At 43.4% G+C, this 23,892-nt stretch overlaps 1 protein-coding gene and 1 long non-coding RNA gene across 3 annotated transcripts in view; one reads left to right on the top strand and one right to left on the bottom strand.

The window, feature by feature from the left end:
* Positions 1-11,461, bottom strand: part of LOC146359759 (uncharacterized) — a 109,228-nt gene extending 97,767 nt beyond the window's left edge. The window contains exon 1 of the long non-coding RNA XR_014787379.1: positions 11,374-11,461. This is a non-coding gene — a long non-coding RNA (uncharacterized LOC146359759). The remainder of the gene's footprint in view (positions 1-11,373) is intronic.
* WDR27 (WD repeat domain 27) overlaps positions 1-23,892 on the top strand; it is a 209,879-nt gene that overhangs the window by 158,054 nt on the left and 27,933 nt on the right. The window contains exon 26 of one of the 2 annotated variants that reach the window (XM_084832161.1): positions 1,271-1,913. The exons of the other annotated variant lie outside the window; for it this stretch is intronic. Within the exon in view, the coding sequence (XP_084688287.1) occupies positions 1,271-1,318 (48 nt within the window). The 3' untranslated portion in view covers positions 1,319-1,913. Of the gene's footprint in view, positions 1-1,270; positions 1,914-23,892 lie in introns of those variants that run through there. 2 annotated transcript variants of the gene reach the window in all.

The following is a 23,892-nucleotide window of genomic DNA, read 5'->3' as shown; positions in this document are numbered from 1 at the left end:
TTTGGCATTGCCCTTCTTTGGAATTGGAATGTAAACTGACCTTTTCCAGTCTTGTGGCCACCACTGTTGAGTGTTCTGAATGAGACTTACTGCCAGGTATATGTGTATATCATTGTAGCCTTAAAATATCATCAAATTATTTGTGTGTGCTCTTTGTTTCAGTCAATTTTGACCATTTTTTTAAACTGCTATCTTTTTAATTCAGGGATTTTATAGCTTGCTCTTTTATATTTGTTCCACTGCCTATGATTCATGAATGTGATGTCCATGCTTGTGCAATGCCATGGCTTCTAATGTTATAGCTGATGTGTTCGTTTTCTTAGTACTTGTGCAGCAAGTCTATTGGATCACTAGTCCTTTTAGCAAGCTACACAATCAGCAGGCCTGTGTGATTTGCTGCTGGGCTATACCACTTCAGATTGTCAGTGTATCTCTGGGGGGGGGTGCATGTTTAAATGTGGGCCAACATAACAAACTTCCTGCATATGTAAAACTAGAACGTCATAGAGAATGCTAGGCTAGTTCCCTTGACATTCTAGTTTTGTACATGTAGGGAATTTATTATACAGGGCATTCAAGCTTGCAACTCACCACTCAGTGACCAGGTTTTCACGATCACTGCAGCACCCATGTCTTATTTAAGCCTTGGTGGGTTGCAGCACATGGCAGTGGCCATTTTGAATATTCAACTCCTGATGGGGGTTGCCATGGTTTGTCATGTCATCCAAACCCGGGCAGCAGGGGTTGTTTGAGCATTAAACAAATATCAAATAACCTATGATCTGCTGTAGGGTGATAGTGCAAACCGACCCAGAAATGCCATCCATTTCATTTGAGATAGCTGTTTCCAAATCCCTTTCCCCTTTTCCTTGCTAGGTGCTAGGTTTTATATCTAAAGCCATAATACTTATGTATGCTTGACAAGAAAGAGGTTCTCAAGAACCCCTTGGGAAGTTTCCAGATATCATCCATTCAAAATCTATTTTATTTCTCAGAAGACCACATTTCTCAGAAGACCGAAAGTATGGTACCAATTACATTTTCTAATCCACTGTGGCCATTTGTCTTGGTACTAATAATTGAGGTTAACTCCAAAGGAACCATCTGAATACACACACACTTGAATTAATAAATTTAACTTAATACAAATAAATTCAAGACACCTTTTAATTTTTTAATTAGATTCAGCAAGCTAGTAATGCCTTTCATCAAGTAGCATTCAATGCAAATAATTATATGCCAACTATAGTCTTTCTGTTTTGAATTACAGCTCACCACAGCCACCTTGGATGGCAAGCTGCAGTTATTCTTACCCTGATGACAATCAGCCTTGACACCATTGGCCATGCTACTTTCACAATAAAGCTTTGTGAAAGAAAGGAGAAGATTGGTAACTGGGCAAGCTACAGCATATTTCTGTTAAATATAGTCTTCCGGATTAGTTCTACGTTCTATAAACTCCATAAAACTCATTGGGATTTGTCTAAAGACTTACTACTAGCTTGCAGGAAGTCATTTAGTATGAGGGTACAGAGTCCTTCTGTCTCTTCTGTAGCAGGGCACGATAACATACTAGTTAACTTGCAGTGCAACTTCACAAGTGCTGCTAAGTAGGTAGATGTTTATCCTTTTGTTGGACTGGATCCCATTATCTGTAACCCTAGCCTAGCCCTAGTGCCATTTGTAATTTGTTAGAAAACATCAAGTGAGATTTAAGAAGGTTATATATAGCAGTCTGTTTACAATTTTGCTATATTTTGTGGGTAATTTTAGATGCTTGTCTCCACAACCAGACCGTTTAAAAATAAAATATTTGAGCACCCAATGAATTGGCACACAAATAAGCTATAGGCCATCTTTGTAACATTTTTGACTAACACCTAATCCTCAATAATAAAGCAATGTTCTAGTCATTGTCTTGCTCACTGATTCAACTTTAGGAAAAGTCTGAGATGCTGAGCATTTCCCTTTATTATGATGTGCTAACAAAGCATTACCATATTTCTTATATCAGTGGATATGGTATAAACAGTCCTTCAAGATTTACTGAATGTTATGCAGTGGTTCGAGTGAGGTAATCTATACTATCCTGATTAGTAGACAGGGCCTCCAGGAAGAATGCCACAAATCCCCTCAGCTCCCAGACCAGCCCTGTCTGGCTAGCAGGCAGCAGGTTTCTGGCATGGCTCATACCCGAGCCATTGCAAACCTTTTGAATTGGATTTCAGCAGCTTATTAATTTTGTGGGAGAGATCCATGCTTTCAGGCAGGGACTTGGGCTGTGCTTGGTTGTGTCCTGACCCCTGAGCCTGAGGAAAAGAGTGCTGCTGAAGAGAGAAGAGCATTCCCAAGGAAGAGGGCCTTTTCTCCTGGTGCAGTTGCCTGATCTTGGCTTCTCCCTCTTCCACACAGAGTGGGAAAGAAGTGCTGAAGCACAAGAGGCATCCACATAGCTCCCTTGGCACGCAAACGCATACAATCTTCTTGCTAAAGCCTCCTGGTTTAGCTGTTCCCACTCAGGTGCCAAAAGAGATTATCCATTCACTGGGGACTGCTGTGACAGTTAAAGTGTGAATACAAGAACTGAATTAGTCCAGTCAGTACTGAGTTTAAAAATAAAGACAAGCTCAGCGCAAATACTTCAAATTTCTAGCTGTCAGATTAAGAACATAAGAAGAGCCATGCTGGATCAGATCAAGGGTCCATCTAATCCAGTATTCTGTTCACACAGTGACCAACCAGCTGTCAACCAGGAAACCACAAGCGGGACATGAGTAAAACAGCACCCTCCTGCCCATGTTCCCCAGCAACCTCTGGTACTGGAGCCAGAACATAGCCATCAAGCCTAGTAGCCATTGACAGACTTATCTAGGAGTTTGACTAACCACCTTTAAAGCCACCCAAATTGGTGGCCATCATTACATCTTCTGGTAAAGAATTCCATAGTTTAACTATGCGCTGTGTGAAAAAGTACTTCCTTTTATTTGTTCTGAATCTCCCACCAATCAGCTCTTGGGGATGACCTTGGGTTGTAGTATTATGAGAGAGGGAGGAAAAAGATTCGCTGCCATCATGGTACTCAATATGGAAAAAGCTATTTGTATGCATTTTGTACATCCCCAACATTTAATTCCAAGCTTAACTTGTTCTATAGATCTGAGAAGATTGTCCTGCCTTCTTTCTGCCTAAATCATTCCCTTTCAAAAGTATGGCATTATGTGGATGTTAGAAGATCCATCAGCTTTCCTTTTTGCCAGGTTCCAGAGTTCAAAAAAGTCTGAATCCTGCTCATATCTGCTGGTGTAATGGCTAGAGTGTTGGCCTGGGAGCTGGGAGCTCCGGGTTCTAGTCCCCACTCAGTCATAGAAGCTCACTGGGTGACTTTGGGCGAGTCACAGACTCTCAGCCCAACCTACCTCACAGGATAAAATGAGAGGAGGAGGATAATGTAAGCCACCTTGGGTTCCTTTGCAAGAGGAAAAAGGCGGGATATAAATGCAATAAATAAAAAAAAATAGGGTTTCCACTTTCATAGTAGCTAGTTGGATAGAAGATTGCATTAGTCTGACTTATCAGTCCCAGGGTCATTTCTGGCTAAAAGGCATTACAGTTCATTCCTTGAGAAATTCTGCAGTTTCCACAGCTTCTAGACCTTGCCTTTTGATTGAGTTACCATGTAGGACAGTGATTTGAAGACCTGTTCATTCATTTACTAGGCACTATTCCACTGATTCATTTGCCTCCTCTGATTCAGCCTTTGGTCGTTGTGTTCTCAAAAGGTTTCATTTAACATATGAGAGACTGTTATCCACCCTAAGGTTGAACTGCTTTTCTACTTCCCAGAAGTATAGACTGCCGCACCCTGTACTCACTGGAGAAAGGAAAATTTGAACGTACTGCAAATTTCCATTCTCAGGGGTTCCGGGATGGAGCAATCCCACCCATATTAAAAAGAAAAAGAAGAGAGAACCTGACAATTAGAGCTGGAAGCTTGAGCCAGTGGCCTCTTGTTTGTTCTTTTTGGAAGTCTGAATTCAACTACGATATTCTGAGTCCAGTGGTATCTCTTAATGTTTCCTTTAGAGCACTTATACCAGGGGTCCCCAACCTTTTTTGGCCTGTGAGAGTATTTGAAATCCTGACAAAGTACCATAGGCACCTGTGACACAATTGCCACCATGTAGGCATGGCTACTCACAAAATGGCTGCCATGGAGGGGGCATGGCTACTTACAAAATGGCCACTGGGGAGGGGGTCAGATCAGAAAGATAACAAGACTGCAAAATAGTTCAAATATGACATCATTTACTAACAAATAAAACAAACACAGACATCCAAACATTATCAATAGATAATTATAACAGAAATATAAACTTCCAAACATTCCTGCCACAGAAATATAAACACCTAAACTTGCCAGCACAACCATAGCATGCATAGAAGGATCAGAGGCATGGATCATCATGATTTTTTTTTTTTTACGGGATCTCCCTGAAACCAACCTGAAATTGCAGATCACATTGCAGATCTGTGGATTTTAAGGTGTTTGGGGGGAGATCCCATGTAGAAATGAAGAGTAAGAGAGTGGGCATTTTTAATCTTACTGGGAAACTCAACTTTAAAAACAACAATGAGACTTGTGTGGCACCATAAAAAATTACTAGCATGTCAATACTAACTGGCCTAAGCTTTTATGGGCTATAACCAACTTCAGTCGCACACACACTCCATACTACATAAGTGCACACGCGTGTACACACGTGTGCGCACACACACAGAAATGTGCCGCTGAGGAGTCTCCAAAAAAGTGATGGTGGAAGGATAGAGCTGAAGCAGGGATGCCTCTCTGCCACTGGGAAAGACTTAAGAAGGGGCAGAGGAGGGCCAGGAAAATTAGGGTGAATAGAAACAAAATTGAGGGACGAGAGTGGGGAAACGCCCCACGTCACCACCCCACGTCATGAAGTGCCAATCCTGGCAGCTGTGACCAACAGAAAGGAGTCAGGTGGGCAAGCAAGCAGAGAAAGGCTCTGGCTTCCCCCCTCCCTCATAAAAGGCCTCGGCTCGGCTGTCACACACCACACAACAAACAAACAAACAAGGCCGGGTGGAGCAGCCAGCAAGCCGAGAAATCTAGCTTGCAAAATGAACAAAAACAGCACAGGCATCCCCAACAAACAAACATAAGGGCACAGAAGACAAGCACCACACCTCCTAACACACAAAAATAAAGGGTTGGAGACCAAGCACCATCCCCCTCACACCAAAAAATGCAGATATGAAACAAGTAGGTGGGAAATGCCCTCTCTTTGCCTGTACTCCCCTCTCAAATGGAAAAGACGCCACCCAGTCCGTCCCATCCCCGTACTGTTGGTTTCCATTCAAGGGTAACACCTTTCCCTTCTGACACAGGCACCCACCCAGCAGGCACAAAATGGGAGTAAGGATGTCGTAACCTATTATTTTGGCCAATCAGAGAGCAAGGGGATGTGTCAAAACTGCAAGTAGAGGTCCATAGATTTAAAAATATATACCAACCAGGAAATTTGTAGACATGCCATGTATACATATAAATCACCTAGAGGGCACCATTAAAGGCCTCACGGGTGCACCTGTGCTCTCAGGAGCCCTGTTGGGGGACCCCAACTTATACTGTTGAACATTGTCTTGTATTTTTATATATAGTTTAAATATTTATTAACTCAGTACTGACTGAGTTCTTGGATACACATTTTACCCATAACATCAGTCACCACTGAATGGATATATATATTGTGGATTCTAAGCGGAATCACTGAACCAGGTGGCTTTGCAAGTAGGATATATGCATGCATGCACCAAGGGAAGTGTGTGTGTGTGTGTCTTTGGCCAGCTCAGGCTCAACACTACCTATTTTAATAGAAGGGAACGGAGGTTAGTATCCAATAGGTACTGTTTGGGCGCAGCCAGCCGCTCCAGTCCAGATCCACACACGGCCACAATATAGCGCTTCCAGGGGGAAGCCCCAACATGAGCGAAAACTCCAGTTTCTGGAAGGGGCAGGTCCCTATTGGATACTACCCTGAGAATCTACTCTGACTCATTGAAGGCATATGTGATAAGCCAGTCTATTGAAATAATTTGCTTGCTTGCTTGCTTTGAAATTTCAAGCCGAACGTCCAAAAAGAAGCATGTGGAATCAAGATCAATCACTCTTGTCAGAAAACCATCATGCGTAGTGGTTGACTTGGCATTATAAATTCACCATAAGCCCAAAAACCTGAGCGATGTCCTAATGCTGGAAGTTGCCATCTACAATATAATTGTGTTGTAAATCCACCATTTATCGTGCCAGTATCAGAGATCTCTCAGCTATATGAAAAGTGGAGGAGTACTCTCACAGGCAAGATAGGCCCAAATATCCCCTTCTCTTTCCCTGAACAAGCCCAAAGGAGGATATTTTTTTGTTTAGGGAAAGAGTCAGGTCTTGGAGCACAAGGATCCCCATAAACTACATGTTTAGATAAAGCTGCTTGGGGATGAAAAGAAATAAATTGAACCTTCTGTTCTGGAAACCTTTGTGGAGACTACTTTTGAGGGATCAACAGATGCTAGAGAGATCTGAATCCTGGCATCACTACTGTCATAAGAACATAAGAAGAGCCATGCTGGATTAGACCAAGGGTCCATCTAGTCCAGCATTCTGTTCACACAGTGGCCAACCAGCTGTCGACCAGGAACCCACGAACAGGGCATGAATGCAACAGCACCCTCCCAACTATGTTCCCCAGCAACTGGTGTACATAGGCTCACTGCCTCTGGTACTGGAGGTAGCACATAGCCATCAAGACTAGTAGCCATTGATAGCCTTTTCCTACAGGAATTTTTCCAACCCCCTTTTAAAGCCATCCAAACTGGTGGCCATCCCTACTTCCTGTGGTTGCAAATTCCATAGTTTAACTATGTGCTGTGTGAATAAGTACTTCCTTTTATCTGTCCTGAATCTCCCACCAAACAGCTTCATGGGATGACCCCGGGTTCTAGTATTTTGAGAGAGGGAGAAAAATATCTCCCTATCCACATTCTTCACACCATGCATAATTTTGCATAATTTTGTAGACCTCTGTCATGTCTCCCCTTACCCTCCTTTTCTCCAAGCCAAACAATCCCAGCTGTTGTAACCTTCTGTCATAGGGGAGATGCTCCAGCCCGTTAATCATTTTAGTTGCCCTTTTCTGCACCTTTTCCAGCTCCACAATATCTTTTTTGGGATGTGGTGACCAAAACTGTACACAGTATTCCAAGTGTGGTCGCACCATAGATTTGTATAGGGGCAGTATGATGCTGGCAGTTTTATTCTCAGTTCCTTTTCTAATTATGCCTAAAATTGAGTTTGCCTTGTTTTATAGTGGCTGCACACTGAGTTGACATCTTCATTGAGCTGACCACTCCAGAATGAAAATTTGGCCATCATTAATTTCTTATGCAGTGATGAACCATCTCATGCTTGAAGGGGTTGAATACTGCCATTCTTAGGGGCCCCATTAAGCAACCATTGCATGCCTCTGGGACTCAGCTGGCATGGCCAAGTTCTGCAGGGATTTCCTTGAAGTTCTGCAGGGATTTCCTTGCCTTTGAAAACGGTCCGGAAACTTCAGCTGGTCCAAAATAGGGCAGCAAGATTGTTAACAGGGACTGGCCTGCGAGCTCATATTACGCCAGTACTTTTCCAGCTGCACTGGCTGCCAGTCCATTTCCGGGCCCAATTCAAAGTGCTGGTGTTAACATTCAAAGCCCTTAACGGCTTGGGGCGAGGTTACCTGAAGGATCGCCTCCTCCCATATGTGCCTGCCCGGACCTTAAGGTCATCATCAGAGGCCCTTCTCCGTGAGCCCCTGCCAAAGGAAGTGAGGCGGGTGGCTACTAGGAGGAGGGCTTTTTCTGCTGTGGCACTCCGGCTCTGGAATGAGCTCCCTAGTGAGGTTCGCCTGGCGCCTACATTGTACTCCTTTCGGCGCCAGGTAAAGACCTTTTTATTTTCCCAGGCATTTTAGCTTTCTAAATTTTTATCTTTGCTGTTTTAAATCTGTATTTTAAACCCCTGTACTGCTGCTAGGTTTTATTGTGGTTGTATTGTTATATTGTGGTTTTAATGTTCTATATATTTTAAATTGTTTTATTGTGTGTTGTTTGGTTTTAGTTTTTGTGAACCGCCCAGAGAGCTTCGGCTATTGGGCGGTATAGAAATGAAATGAATAAATAAATAAATAAATAAATAAATAAGTCCAGCAGAGATCTGCTAGTGTTAGGCACAGAAATCTAGTTCTAGGAAAATGCAGCAAAACTGCCTTTGTAATTTGGCAACTGCAAGGCATAGTCCTTGGAGGCCATTTTCTCTTTCCACTAATCAGCTATGGTCTGAAGTTACTCCCATATGAGCTGCTGAGCAGCAGTTCTCATTCTGAGGTCAGGAATCATCACATTGAATATTTGAGTAATTTCATAATCACCTCATTTTGTTATCACAGATGAGGAGAAATATAGTGCTATGTGGGTAGTATGTATGGTTAGTTTTCTTGCACAGGAAAACACCTTCTCTCCTTAGTTTCCAGAAGGATGTTAACTTTGTTTAGCATAGCCCTAGCAAAAAGACAATAAAATAAGAGACATCTAGAAAATATTAGTGATATGGCTAAAACCTCTAAGGCCTTTAAGGGAAATATCCAGCTTTCTAGTATTTCTGAGTCTTTTCCTCACAAGGAAGATATGGCCCTAGGAAATATATCTTCTGAAATGTCCATGTTATGAGCAAAATATAATTATTTTGAGTATTATGTTATTTAGCAAATTTGTGTCCTTTGCAATTTACAGGTTAATTAGGCTGGGAGAAAATAATGTTCTCAAAACCACTCAGAATGCCCCATGGTCAAGTAGGGATCTGTGCCCAGTTCTCTCCAGTAAAAATGCAACACACCCTCCACCAAATTACACATGCTTTCTGTAGGAATGCTGTCAAGATTCCCTTAGCCCCCACTTCACTTCAGTGCCCAAACATACACAGACGAGAGGCTTCAGTCTCCAGCTTTCAATCCATTACTTCACAGGGTCATACAGATGCAAATTCTCAGAGAACTCTCTGTCTACAAAGGAATGCCTTCAGGGGATTCAAATGGAATTTACAAGAGTTGCCCGCCGTTTGAAGAGGGAGGCGGTCTCGCTAGCCTAACTTAAGGTGGGGAGGTCCCTCTCTTGTTGTGAGTAGGGATGGTGGAGAATTTCTCCCCAAAACTTCGGGGGGGCGAGCGCCAACGTGTTCGGCCCCCCGAAGAAGTTTCGGGGAGAAATTCTCCGCACCCCCCCGCCCCCCGCACCCCCCCCGGGACGGGACTTACCTTTCCCGAATGTCCCTCCCGGCGGCGGGTCCAGCCGGCGGTTCGTTGGGTCTTCGTCGGGGGTGGGAACGGCAGCCGGTCTTTTGACCAGCTGCCGCCGCCGCCATTCCAATAAAAGAAAAAAAAAAAAAGCCCCCGTGATAGGCTACATGACGATTAACGTAGCCTATCACGGCTAGATTTGCAAAGTCAGCCGTGATAGGCTATGTAAATCGTCACGTAGCCTATCACGGGTGACTTTAAAAAAAAAAAAACACGTACGGCTAATGGCGGCCCCCATAGGGAGCCGCCATTCACGTTCCTTATTTGGTCGCTGTAGTCTATGTAAAGATTACGTAGACTACGGCGAAAATAAGGGCAACGCTATTTGCGTTGCCCTTATTTTCGCCGTAGTCTACGTAAAGATTTACGTAGACTACAGCGACCAAATAAGGAACGTGAATGGCGGCTCCCTATGGGGGCCGCCATTAGCCGTACGTGTTTTTTTTTTTTTAAGTCACCCGTGATAGGCTACGTGACGATTTACGTAGCCTATCACGGCTGACTTTGCAGATCTAGCCGTGATAGGCTACGTTAATCGTCACGTAGCCTATCACGGGGGCGTTTTTTTTTTTAACTTTTTATTTCGCGGCCGGGCAAGGCGAGGTGCCTCCTCCCCGGCCTGAATTTCGGCCGGGCGAGGCGGGAAGCCTCCCCCCCCCTGGCCTGAACTTCGCAGGGAGAGCAGTGAAGCGCCTCCCCCCCACCGCGAAAAGCTGCAAGACCAGGTAAGTGACTTTCGTGCACCCCTAGTTGTGAGGCCTCTAAATGCAGCTTCTCACGCAAGGCCAATCGGGTAGACCGTCTAAGTTCTCCCTCTTTGCTCTGCACCTGCGCCTGGCATCTATTAGGTCAACCTCTTGTTTGCTGCCTCTCACCGGTGGCGGGGGAGTGAGGAGGGACCCTCAAGCTCAGCCATCTCTTAAGTTTGTAACCTGAGAAGCAGGCCTACTCATATCTGGACTGGGAAAACACCTCCCCCATGTCTGCTGGTTCTCCTTCAGAATCTGAACTGCTGTCCCACACCCTGCACTCAGAAACACCCCTGACAAATGCAGTGCTAGGCTAGACTTTCCACTGGGGAGTATAGTGGGGATCTGCCACTCAGCCAAAACTCAGTTTCTCAACCAGGTTTTGTTGTTGTTTTGGTGTGTAGTGGTGGAGATGGTAGGGATTGCTAGAAGGTTGGGAATGATGACTAGTTCCCACAATTCTAGTTCTATGGTCTTACTAATTTTACTCCAAATCCTATCAAACTTGTTTCCCTAGGAAGGGAACCCCTGGCTTTTAAAGTATGCCATTCTCTGAGGAGAAATTGGCAGAAAGTTTATCAGAGACTGCCAACTTTCCTTTTGTCAGATCTGTTTGGTCTAAAATTCAGGAATTCTCTGAATGGGTCACTCTTTCCCAATAGATTAATGCACAAAAGGCCTATCTCCAGTAAAGGAAGATACCGCTCAACCTTGTTGGAAGGCAGAATTGTAAACAAATGTCCCTTGTAAGGAAAGTCCATTTCCAACATGTGCTTTAGCTGTTACTAGTGCTGATCTCTCAGAGAGAGGGGGTGGGGGGATGGGCAGCTGAGAGGGACAGGGAGCCACCATCCTTTTCCATTTTGGCCTGTCTCAAAGGCCAGCCCTCAGTGCTGCCAGTTGGCTCCTACCATACTCCAATCCAGAGCCTCATGAGGGCTCCCTTTCCATTCTGTTCTTACTGCTGGGCTGTCATGCAATCCTTTGTCTTTTGTTACACTTCATCCCTGTGCTTCTTGAGAGGGAGAGAAGAGGTAGCTGCTTTCTCTCAGGAGAATATGGAGAGAGAGCTGCCATGCCCCTCCATATGATGCTGCAGTGGGGTTTCAGAGGTGTTCTGTAGCTTCCTTTCCTTTCAACAGCTTCTTAGGAAGAAAACCAGCTGCTTATTCTAGATGTAAACACAACTGTGACCCCAAGTCTCTCCTTACCGTTAACTGCAACAGCCATCTTAAAGACCACCACAAGGGGCTGCTTCTTCCTTCCTCTCCACAAGGAGGCACAGGGCCCCTCCTCCAAGTAACCCTCCTCAACCCTCCTCAGCTCACCAAAGCACTGTTTTACTACACTTACTAGGCCTCAGTGCCACCGTTAGGTTCTTTCCACACTTGCAAGTGGAGGGTGGGGTGCTACTACTCAGGGGAGGAAAGAGAGCAGCCATCCTTTCCCCATATGCCTGCTCTGCTTCACTGAGGGGGAAAAGGGTAGGCCAGAGCAACCTCTCCTCATAACATTCCTGAGGGGAAAGGGGTGGGGGAAAACCAGGAGAGGCCCCAGGGAGGCCTTTTGGGATATTATTTACAGAACCTTCACTGCTTTCTTGGCATCCATGGGCTGTAGCTGCTGCTGGATGCCATTTTATGGCTGCTGCAAGCTGATGAACCAGAGGTGGAGTACTGGCTCCCAAGCTATGATTGAGGAGAGCCATCACCATTGCTTGCCTCCTCCACAATACTCAAATTGGTGTCAACCTGCTGTGAGGTGCTGTGGAACACCAGGGGCATAAGCACATGATGTGCAGGGTGGTGAGTCACTGTGGCCGAGTAACGCCTCACCTGACCACATCAGATGGTGGGGAGATGACAGAAACATGCAGCCCAAATACTAGTGCTTACCAACTTCTTTTGGTTTGGCATTGGTTGCTTTGCTGCTCTGGAAGAGAAGCGAAGCTGAGGAAGCTGTGTCAGCAGTGGAAGGCCATCTCTCCTCAGGAACGTTCTCTCCTTAGTGGCATGCTTTTCCTCAGGCTTTGGGGGTCAGAGCATAACCAAGCATGGCCCGAGCCCCTGCCTGAAAGGGTGGCTGTCTCCCGCAAATTAATAAGCTGCATTAGTATAACAGATGCTATCACAAGGGTTCAGCTATGATCCATGCCAGAAGTCTGCTGCCTCCTAGCCAGACAGGGCTGTTCTTGGAGCTGGGGGGAAGCCCTTCCCCTTAGTGTCGTTTCTTGCTGGAGCCATGTCTGCCAACCAGGAGGAGGCACTTCCCAAACATATAGACTGCCCTCCCACACCCCTGGATCTATTGAAGAATACATAGTTTCTGCAGTCCTTGCCGAACTCTGGACACACTTCAAACTCTACTTATCCAGAGCAGTCTATTCACCCCTAAATTAGATGGATGGATATACATATACATGTCCTGTACACACACACATGCACACACACGTGTGATGCTGCTGTAATCCAGAAGGATTGATTCCTTACCCAGATAATATAATCCTGTTGGTGCAAACATTGGGTGAAATTCAGTGAAGTTGTTCCGTTGACAGAACTGCTTCCATCGGTGGAATCAAGATAGGGCGGGGTGATTCCTTCTCTCCCCTGCAGTTCCATGCACACTAATAAAATCTGCCCCAGAGGGTTGGGGGACATTCTGGGGCAGATTTTCAGGGGGTATAGAGGAGAGGAAAGAGGGAGAAAGTGAAGTTTGATTGCACCCAAATATTTCAAACCATCCTTATGTTCAGTTCTGTCTGATTTACTTTTAATTATAAGAAAAGGTATGAACACCTGCATGCACAGATACCTAAGTAAGCTAGTCAGAAGATAAGAATAATGGCTGGATGGATGACAAACCTTGTGCAAATTAGTTGGGGGAAAGGGTTAAGAATATAAAATGCACATCCAAATTTGTATCAAATACACATCCCATTGACAGCGATAGAAGTAGCTAGATAGGATCTGCATTTTGACCCAGTTTTCAAATGTGCATTTAAGTTACACTCATTCCTGAACAATATCAGGCTCACTCCCCAAAGTGTATGTGGATATCTGAGATCATGGACAGAAAAGCACAATATTATGCCAAAATAAAAAGACAAAATTTGCACATTCCTAGTATGTACTCATGTTTGAACCATAATAGTCAAATAAAAGATTTGGTTACCACACTTTATTACATCCATGAATCTGTAACAGTGGTTTGTAATGTATTCTTTTCATACAATATTAACTCTAGGATCTGTACTCTAGGTAGCCTTCTCTGTCCTAGGCCAAATCAATAGAGTCTGAAGTAGCTCAACAGAGCAAAACAGATATAGGGCAGGCGTAGTTGATTCTCTCAACAGACTTATAAAAGGATACTACTGATAATATAAAACAAGTAGCAGCAGAAGATTTGAGGTGCTGTGTAATCGTGGCTCATGCTGAACCAATCATACTATTTAATGAATCTGACCCTGTGTATGTAAACAGATCAAAGTGAAACATCTGGTTCTGTGCTTCAGATAATTTGTTGTATTTCAAAAGTTTGTTGAAACAAGAGTTACCAATCATATTATTGGTCTGATATACTAGGCTTATGCAGTTTTATGTTCAAATTGCGCACAGGTTGTTTTTGTATGCTACTGAGAAGGGGCCTTTTAGTTCACTTAAAGGTGAATTTCTTGCTTGGGATCTTCCCCTTTAGACAATCTGAACTCTCCCCAAGTCTATACAAGTTATTTCACTACATTTCCCAGGGTGGGGGAAATAGATGTACCTTGACTCTAATGCACACATACCTCATTAATTGACCAATCCACCGACCTGGTGAGGGAAAACAGCCCAAAAGTACTGTTCCAATCAACATTCATTAGCACTTATAGAGACTTCTACCCAAGATATGCATACAAAACATCTTTGTGCTGTGCATTTCTGTGCCAAGCACCTATAGCAAGAAACTGAAACTCTACTATCATCACTTAGTTCCATGCTACCTTCTTTGTTCTTTCAAAACAACCGTTTCCCCCAAAACCAAGGTTTTAAAAATGAATTCTAAGATTCCATTCTGTATTGCTCAATCTACTTCCTTACTTCATCTCCCCCAGTCTCTTCTCCCAGCTCTTTTTTTTAATACTACTTTTGTACTCAGAAAGTTAGGGTTCAAGGGGACCTAACAAGGTCTTCTCCCATCATCACTCCTCTGTGCCTTTGACAGAGTATACTTTGAGGGCTCCCCTTCATGGATCACTGCCTTGTTGTGGTGAAGGGGCTTGCGTAACTCGGTGAAGCCATAAGCTATGCCGTGCAGGACCACCCAAGACGGACAGGTCATGGCAGAGAGTTCTGACAAAATGTGGTCCACTGGAGAAGGAAATGGCAACCCACTCCAGTATTCTTGCCAAGAAAACCCCATGGAACGTATCACAAGGCGGCGGAAGATGAGCCCCTCAGGTCGGAAGACGCCGGAAGATGAGCCCCTCAGGTCGGAAGGTTTCCAATATACTACTGGGGAAGAGCAGAGGGTATTTCCAAGTAGTGCCAGAAAGAGTGAAGCGGCTGGGCCAAAGCCGAAAGGACACTCAGCTGTGGATGTGTCTGGTGAGGAACAGAAAATCCAATGCTGTAAAGAACAATATTGTTTAGGAACCTGGAATGTAAGATCAATGAATCAAGGTAAGCTGGAGGTGGTCAAACATGAGATGGCAAGACTGAACATCGACATCTTGGGAATCAGCAAACTAAAATGGACAAGGATGGGTGAATTTAATTCAGGTGACCATTATATCTACTACTGTGGGCAAGAATTCCTTAGAAGAAATGGAGTAGCACTCATAGTCAATAAAAGGGTGGGAAAAGCAGTACTGGGGTATAATCTCAAAAACGATAGAATAATCTCAATACGAATCCAAGGCAAACTATTCAACATCACAGTAATTCAAGTCTATGCCCCAACCACTGAGGCTGAAGAAGCTGAGGTTGATCGGTTCTATGAAGACCTACAACACCTTCTAGAACTAACACCAAAAAAAGATGTCCTTTTCATCATAGGGGATTGAAATGCTCAAGTAGGAAGTCAAGAAATCACCGGGATAACAGGCAAGCATGGCCTTGGTGTACAAAATGAAGGACAAAGGCTAATAGAGTTTTGCCAAGAGAACACACTGATCACAGCAAACACTCTTTTCCAACAGCACAAGAGGCGACTCTACATGTGGACATCACCAGATGGTCAATATCGAAATCAGATTGATTATGTCGTTTGCAGCCAAAGATGGAGAAGCTCTATACAGTCAGTAAAAACAAGACCTGGAGCAGACTGTGGCTCAGATCATGAGCTTCTTGTTGCAAAATTTCGGCTTAAATTGAAGAACATAGGGAAAACCACCAAACCATTCAGGTATGACCTAAACCACATCCCTTATGAATATACAGTGGAGGTGAGGAATAGATTTAAGGGATTAGACCTGATAGACAGAGTGCCTGAGGAACTATGGACGGAGGTCCGTAACATTGTTCAGGAGGCAGCAATGAAATCCATCCCAAAGAAAAAGAAATGCAAGAAAGCAAAGTGGCTGTCTGATGAGGCTTTACAAGTAGCTGAGGAAAGAAGGGAAGCGAAAAGCAAGGGAGAAAGGGGAAGATATACCCAACTGAATGCAGAGTTCCAGAGAATAGCAAGGAGAGACAAGAAGGTCTTCTTAAATGAACAATGCAAAGAAATCGAGGAAAACAGTAGAATGGGAAAGACTAGAGATCTTTTCAAGAAAATCGGAGATCTCAAGGGAACATTTTGTGCAAAGACGGGCATGATAAAAGACAAAGCAGGCAGGGATCTAACAGAAGCAGATGAGATTGAGAAGAGGTGGAAAGAATACACAGAAGAACTATACAGGAAAGATCTTAATGTCCCTGATAGCCATGATAGTGCTGTCACTGAACTTGAGCCGGACATCCTCGAGAGTGAAGTCAAGTGGGCCTTAGGAAGCATTACTAACAACAAAGCTAGCAGAGATGACAGTCTTCCAGCTGAGCTATTTAAAATCCTAAAAGATGATGCTGTTAAAGTGCTGCAGTCAATATGCCAACAAATTTGGAACACTCAACAGTGGCCACAAGACTGGAAAAGGTCAGTTTACATTCCAATTCCAAAGAAGGGCAGTGCCAAAGAGTGTTCAAACTACCGTACAATTGCGCTCATTTCACATGCCAGCAAGGTTATGCTCAAAATCCTACAAGCTAGGCTTCAGCAGTATGTGAACCAAGAACTAATGGAAGTAAAAGCTGGGTTTCAAAGAGGCAGAGGAACTAGAGATCAAATTGCCAACATTCACTGGATCATGGAGAAAGCAAGAGAATTCTAGAAAAAGGTCTATTTCTGCTTCATTGATTACGCTAAAGCCTTGGTTTGTGTGGATCACAACAAAGTCTGGCAAATTCTTGGGGAGTACCAATGAGATGGGAGTACCAGACCACCTTACCTGTACGAGGGTCAAGAAGCAACAGTAAGAACCAGACATGGAACAACCGATTGGTTCAAAATTGGGAAAGGAGTATGACAAGGCTGCATATTGTTGCCCTGCTTATTTAACTTATATGCAGAGTACATCATGAGAAACGCCGGGTTGGATGAATCACAGGTTGGAATTAAGATTGCCGGGAGAATTATCAACAACCTCCGATATGCAGACGATACCACCCTAATGGCAGAAAGCAGAGGATCTAAAGAGCCTCTTGTTGAGGGTGAAAGAGGAGAGTGCAAAAGCTGGTTTGAAACTCAACATTAAAAAAACTAAGATCATGGCATCTGGCCCCATCACTTCCTGGCATATAGAAGGGGAAGAAATGGAAGCAGTGACAGATTTTATTTTCTTGGGCTCCAAGATCACTGCAGATGGTGACTGTAGCCATGAAATTAAAAGACGCTTGCTCCTTGGGAGGAAAGCTATGGCAAACCTAGACAGCATAGTAAGAAGCAGAGACATGACATCACCTTGCCAACAAAGGTCCATATAATCAAAGCTATGGTTTTCCCAGTAGTAACGTATGGCTGTGGGAGCTGGACTATAAGGAAGGCTGAGCACTGAAGAATTGATGCTTTCGAACTGTGGTGCTGGAGAAGACTCTTATGAGTCCCCTGGACTGCAAGGAGGTGAAATCAGTCAATCCTAAAGGAAATCAGCCCTGACTGCTCACTGGAAGGACAGATCCTGAAGCTGAAGCTCAAATATTTTGGCCACCTAATGCGAAGAGAAAACTCACTGGAAAAGACCCTGATGCTGGGAAAGACTGAAGGCAAAAGGAGAAGGGGACGGCAGAGGATGAGATGGCTAGATAGCATCACCAGTGCACTGAATATGAACTTGAGCACACTCTGGGAGAGAGTGGAGGACAGGAAGGCTTGGCGTGCCATGGTCCATGGGGTCACGAAGAGTCGAACACGACTCAACGACTGAACAACAACACTTTGAGGGCTATAATATCAAAGTAATCCATAATTCTTAAGGAACTCTAATCACAATCCCAGGGTCCCAGTTTACCAGACAAACCATCACATTGGTAGACCCTTGTAGACAAAGACACAGAGTAACAGACAAGTAATGTGCATGGTCTAATCTTGTATATCTGTTTGATTATAAAAACAAATAGGAAACTCAAGGGAAAGTGTTCAGCCATCATGAGTCAACAGTAGAGTAATACAACCATGGAACCAATTACTTAGGGAGGTGGTGGGCTCTCCCACACTGGAGGCATTCAAGATGAAGCTGGACAGCCATCTGTCAGGGATGCTTTGACTTGGATTCCTGCATTGAGCAGGGGGTTGGACCCGATGGTCTTGTAGGCCCCTTCCAACCCTACTATTCCATGATTCTATGCATATATTGCATAACTAGTAATTCACTGGCAGCAGTTTATTTTTATGGCTCCTGGGAATGCTTTATTCTTAAATATGGCAGGCTTGCAGTAATCACTGTGGTACTGTAATGAAATGTTTTCAGGGAAAAGCCTGAGATGATTTGCATGTTGGTCTAATAATTTGTTTCATGTTTCTTTCCTTTTCCAAATTTATTCAGTGCCACTGGTGGTATGGTTCTAGCTGAATGATTTTCATATATCTGACTAACAGCTTCTACCTCTGGAATTTTGTTTTTGCTAAGGTCCCCTTTCTTGGTCAAATCCTGCTTGAAAATCATCATATAGCTTTAGGACCAAACTATATGTGGGTCTTTCTCTTTACATGTGGGTCTGCCTCAATTAGATATAACATGGGGAGTGGCAGTTCAGTTCTAAGAGCAAAAGGGGTACATGTGTGAGAGGAGCTCAATCCTCCCTTCATCATCCACTTGCTTTCTTGCAGCTCCTCTCCCCAGGAACTTTTCTTCCATCTGGGTTTACTTTTGTTATTGGAGCCCAGCTGAGAAAAAAGTGACACCAGGGAAGAGATAGAAGGGAGGTATGCCCCTAGTGTTGAGTGTGTGGCAGGATTTAATACCCTCTTCTCATGCACCTCTTTTGCTCTTAAACCAGACCCCTACACCCCCCCACACACATTTATATGTGTTTCGGGCAGTGTCACATTAAAAGATTCAGGTCTGCCACTGCCTTGTCTAGTTTGGTCCATGGCCTGTTCCATTACATGGCCTCTGGGTCCCACTGTCTCTTAGGTGCTTGTGTTCCAGCCTTATATTCAGAAATCTCTACCCTAGCCCAAATGTGTAGGGACCATTGTCTCATATGTAGTGGGACAGCTGGATGTAGTTCCTATTGGAACTCACCAATACTACTTCCATTTCTTGCCTGTGTGCTCAGAGTTCTTCCTCTGCAGTGCCCTATTCTAGGATGTCAAGCAGAGATTCATATGGCACCTCTCTTAGATTTATCATGTGCTCTTTTCTTTTAGCTTTGCTGTGCAAGTGAGGCAGCAGTGGTATGACAAACCTGTTGAAAGAATGGGGTTTCTATGCTTTGTGTACTGACTGCTTAAAAAGCCTTTGTGATGAAAAAAAGTGTGTGTCTTTCAAATAACAGAGTAACATTTCTGAGATATGTTTCAGGAGCAAACAGTCCACAGCAAAGGAACATCAGCTCAGGAGGAACTTCTACTAGTTTCTGTCAAAATGTAACACAAATTTCACCACAACATTTATGAACAATAAACATCATCATCAGGATACAAGAGACCAACACATAGCAACTCCAGTTTGGAGGTACATTCTGCCAAGCGCAATATTTGCCCATGTAAGTTTAATGAGACAGTTCTTCAGACACCATGTAGAAATTCCTTATAGACAGTAATAGCTTGTCACTAATAGGTTAGCATATTGCTCAGCTTTCTTACTCCCTCTCTGAAATTCATTGAGGTTCATTCCCTCCTGGTATCTATAGAGCCATTCCACATACTCACATAGTGCTGTGTTGCCATTTTCCTCACTGAGCATTGCAGCCTGAATTGTACAAGCTGCTTCTCCTTGCTTTGAGAAGATAAGGACAAGCAACTTAGATAGGGTGATGGGCAGAATGGATGAATACTGCATGGGATGCCTTTTGACAGTGTGTAAGTCAAATGCTTGATCTGGTAAAAACTTATATTACTCATTGGGCATCTCACATTTTTATAATTAGGTTCTCTAAAAATAGTTTGTGCTGTGTTGCATGTAGCACTTTCAAGGGGCTGCAGCTTCTCAAAGGGCTATATAAAGGATTAGATCCTAAAAGAGAAAACTAGACTCAAAATGCTGAAAAAATAGATTAGTCTTTAAGAATCCTGATATGTTTCGGCCCAATATTGTTTGGGGCCTTCCTCAGGGGAATGTTATTTATTTTTATTTATTTATTGCATTTATACCCTGCCCATAAAGCATTTTCTCCATTACGGTATATTTATGTCCTTTGGGGTTTTTTTTTAAAGTCAGCAGTGCTACATTACAGAGGTTGCTGTTTCTAATAATAACTGTAATAATAATAATAAGAATTTTAGAACCGAGATTGTTGAAAACTGACCTTGCCCAGTTCAATACAAGGCTAACCGAGACCTCCCCTGAAGTTCAGGCCTGGCTTGTATTAGGTTTGCCATCCACCAGCCCTCCCTGAAATTAGGTTTGCCACCCCTTTCCCAAGCAAACCTACCCTTGCAAAGGGTGGTGGTAGGGAACACAGTGAGACAGGATTGCCTTGTAGGTCTCATCCTAAAGTCCTGGATATGGTGTAGTTCCCTCTATTGGTGTAGTAGTTTCCAGTGCCTTGTGATTCACTGAACTGTGACAGGAGGCACAGGAATCTCTAAATCCTATGCACCCCAGCAGGAAATGATGCTCTTGAGTATGCTTGGGAGCATCCAAGCCTACATGACTTCTACCTCCAGTCAGACTTTCCCATTGCCACCTCCCCCCACTGCATGGATAAGCTTGTTTGGTGGGGGGTGGCAGGGGGTTAGTAGGGAAGGCTGGGACAAACTCCCCAAGCCCTAGTTTCTCCAAACTTTATCAGAAAACATTTGGAAAGACTTGAGTTTTGCCTGAGAAGTTTCTGGGAAAATCTAAGAAAAGAAACAAATTAATTACGAGGCAAGTTGTTCTTGCACAATGTTTTTGAGAACAATTGAATTAGGAGAAGAAAGGCTGTAGACTTTTAAAAGAATGAAATGCTTAATTCCTGTGTGCAGCAATTTATGAAGGGTAAATTGTTTCAAGTTGTTTCAAAGGCACTTAATAACAATAACAGAAAAGGGCAGGAGAATTAGCCTTGTTTCAATTTTGAAATGGCACCGAACCTCCATATTCTGAACATTATTTGAATTCCAGTCCTGGTTAATTTTTCTTCCTTGCCAGTGAATACTGGTAGCCTGATCTCATAAATTTATGGTGGGAAACAAAATGTTTTCACTGTTAGCTGGGAAGACCACAGCACATTTCCAGTTGTTGAGTTGATCTTTAAAGTTTGTATAAGGTCAACAGTAATGCTATAGCCAAGTAAGAGTTGGCTACTTTAGAAATCTAGTTAAAGCCCTGTTCATGAGATAGTTTCATGATGCGAAAGAACTGAAGTAAATGCTAAGCTGAATCTCCACAGTATTTGATATTCCATGTTAGCTCCCTCCCCCGCTCTTGATAGAAACCCTGGTCTGAGGGTGCAAGCCCTGGTCTGAGAATTTTGGTGCCTTATAAATAGTAGCTGTGTACCTACAGAAAAAAGAATCAGACTGTTCTGCACATGTCTACATTAATTTAAGCCTGTAAGTTCTTTCTGGAAGCAGTTGCCAAAACACGTGCTGCCTTGCAATAAAAGGCCTTTGCAAATCTCTGAACAATGCCAATGCTTACCAAGACCCTTAGTGGCTGATGTATAAATTTCTGTATAATTCAGTGTTTCAGTAGACTCCTATGGGCATTTTGACCTCTGATCAAAATGTCCATAGAATTCTGATTCTCCCAATTCTCAGATGCAGGTTGAGCTCCATCAATGAATTATAGAAAGAAAATCAGTTTGAATGACAATTCAACCCAAATAGCTATGGTTGAGGCTATAGGAACAATATTTTAAAACAAAGGGTCCTATGGAGTGTTAACGCTATAGTCTGCTAAAGACTTGAGGAAATATCATTATATTCTAAAGACATGCCATTTTTCAGATCATAGGATCTTCTCCATCTAGTAAAGACTGTGACTTTCAAATTCTAAGCCCAGACCATTACATGCAGTGGTGACCAGTCTGGTTGTGTACCAGCAGTACTTGATTGTCTCAGAAAATCCCACAGAAAGTGGAACAGGATTTTGTGCAACTCTGTACTAATGAAGACAATTCAAGGTCCATTTGCAGTGACATACTAAGGGACTGATATGTACTTCCATTTGTCCAAAGAGAAGAGGTACCACCACTAAAAACAGTGTTGTATGCTTAATAAACTATGTTGATATGTGGACTGTTAGTTAACTGGATGAATTTCCAATGGAGGTATGATTGTTACACCAACTATGAAGTGCCATGCAGAAAGGGGAAAGCACGGTATAGTGCTAATATGTTGATGGAGCTTTTCCTTTTTGATTCTGAAGTCTAAAAACCCCCTCCTACAGCTAACAGCCACAACTAAAGGGGGGGGGGCATTTTAGTTCAGATGAAGGCTGGCTTCCATGAGAACATGCAAAGTTATGTCAAACTGTTCAGATCAAAAATTTTCCCTGTCCCAACGTTTTCCATGAAAGGATTCATTTCAGTATGCATTTTCCCTTCTACCGTGCCCAGGGACATCTCATTCCATCCGTGCCTTGCTTGTTACACCTCCATATGTGACTCAAGGAACCATTTGTCTCTTGTCTGTACACCCTGGTCAAATCTGCCCCATAATAACTGAGTTAAAATTCTCAGTTCCAAGAGAAGTTACCAGTGTGGGTTCGTAATAGCAAAATTACCTAGACACTAGTGGAGCTAAACTTGGGTTGGAGGATGAATGTTCCTATTTGAACATTGTTCCTTTTTGAAGATAAAAGGGAGCCTTAGCAAGAGAAACTAGAGGCAAGAATTTACCATATGTGATTTTTGTCTTGCAAAAATGAAATGAAGAAGTCTCTAGGACCTGGTTGCAAGTTGCAACAGCAGTAAATGTGAATGAAGCTCTTTATGGAGGATTCTTTCCACCCACCAGTGAGCCTTGCTGTCAGCTGGTATGTTTCAAAGAGATAATAAATCAACAAGAAAAGACTAAAGAATCCACTTAACAAACAGCATTTTTCCTGAGAGGAGTTTCATTTAAGGAATTGGATTTGATGACTAATACTCAATATTTTTAACCCTCTCCCAATACTGTGAATTCATTTGCAAGAAAAGGAACAACTACATGGCTAAAATGTGCAAACATGTTCTGATATGCTTTAGATATGCCAGGCCTGTATTTGAGATCCACGACACCAAACACAATCAGTGGTTCTTGCAGTGTGGCCTGTACCATACTTCACACACCACACACACACACACACACACACACACACACCATTTACAGTCCTAGGAGGTCTGTTGTACATGAATGACTTTGGCTTGGGTGACCAGTTGTGAAGGCCTCATCCACTGGAAATTGCTGTCATTTTTTTTTGTAAGAAACAAAATTCTTTCTCAATCCTTTCTGTACAACAAGGGAAGTGAAGCCTCTCCTCTCTAACCATTTTCCACTCTCTTAAAAACTATCAACTGTCTCCAGCCCTTGTAGAGCTCTGAGCACTGTAATTAGGAACAGGACAGAAGATTATATGCATTCCAATGATGTGTCATGAGAACATACATTTTGGGTGGAGGCAGCTCTGTGGAGTGAAAAATCTGTAATGAGAAGGAGCCAAGAGGGAATAAACCAGATGAAAACCTGCAAGCTCTATACATTTTTGTCCATTTGCACATATGCCGCTATCGTGCATTACACACCCATCTAGCTGCAACATGGACAATATTTCAAATATAATAAATGACAGTAAAAACAAATGGACTGATGCTCAGACTTTACCAACATGTGATTAATAAATATATTGGACACAATCCAAAGGAACTCAGGCACAGCACTGACGCTCCATATTATACAGTAAAACCCCTTCCCATTCATTCCAGTGGAACGAGGCCCCCTCAGACATCACCACAGGGGAATGGGAGCTGCTTCTCTGCAATGCTGGGCCACACCACTTTCATCTGGTTTAACATTTGGAAGTTGGAACGACGTGAAGGGAGCCAAGCTGGTGCAGCTGACCCCATCCCACGTGGCTCCAACTG

This window comes from Heloderma suspectum, chromosome 1 (assembly GCF_057233095.1).
Source record: "Heloderma suspectum isolate Gila_16-S chromosome 1, 16-S_ref, whole genome shotgun sequence".
Classification (NCBI taxonomy): Eukaryota; Metazoa; Chordata; class Lepidosauria; order Squamata; family Helodermatidae; genus Heloderma; species Heloderma suspectum.
This window is presented reverse-complemented; position numbering and strand designations above follow the sequence as displayed.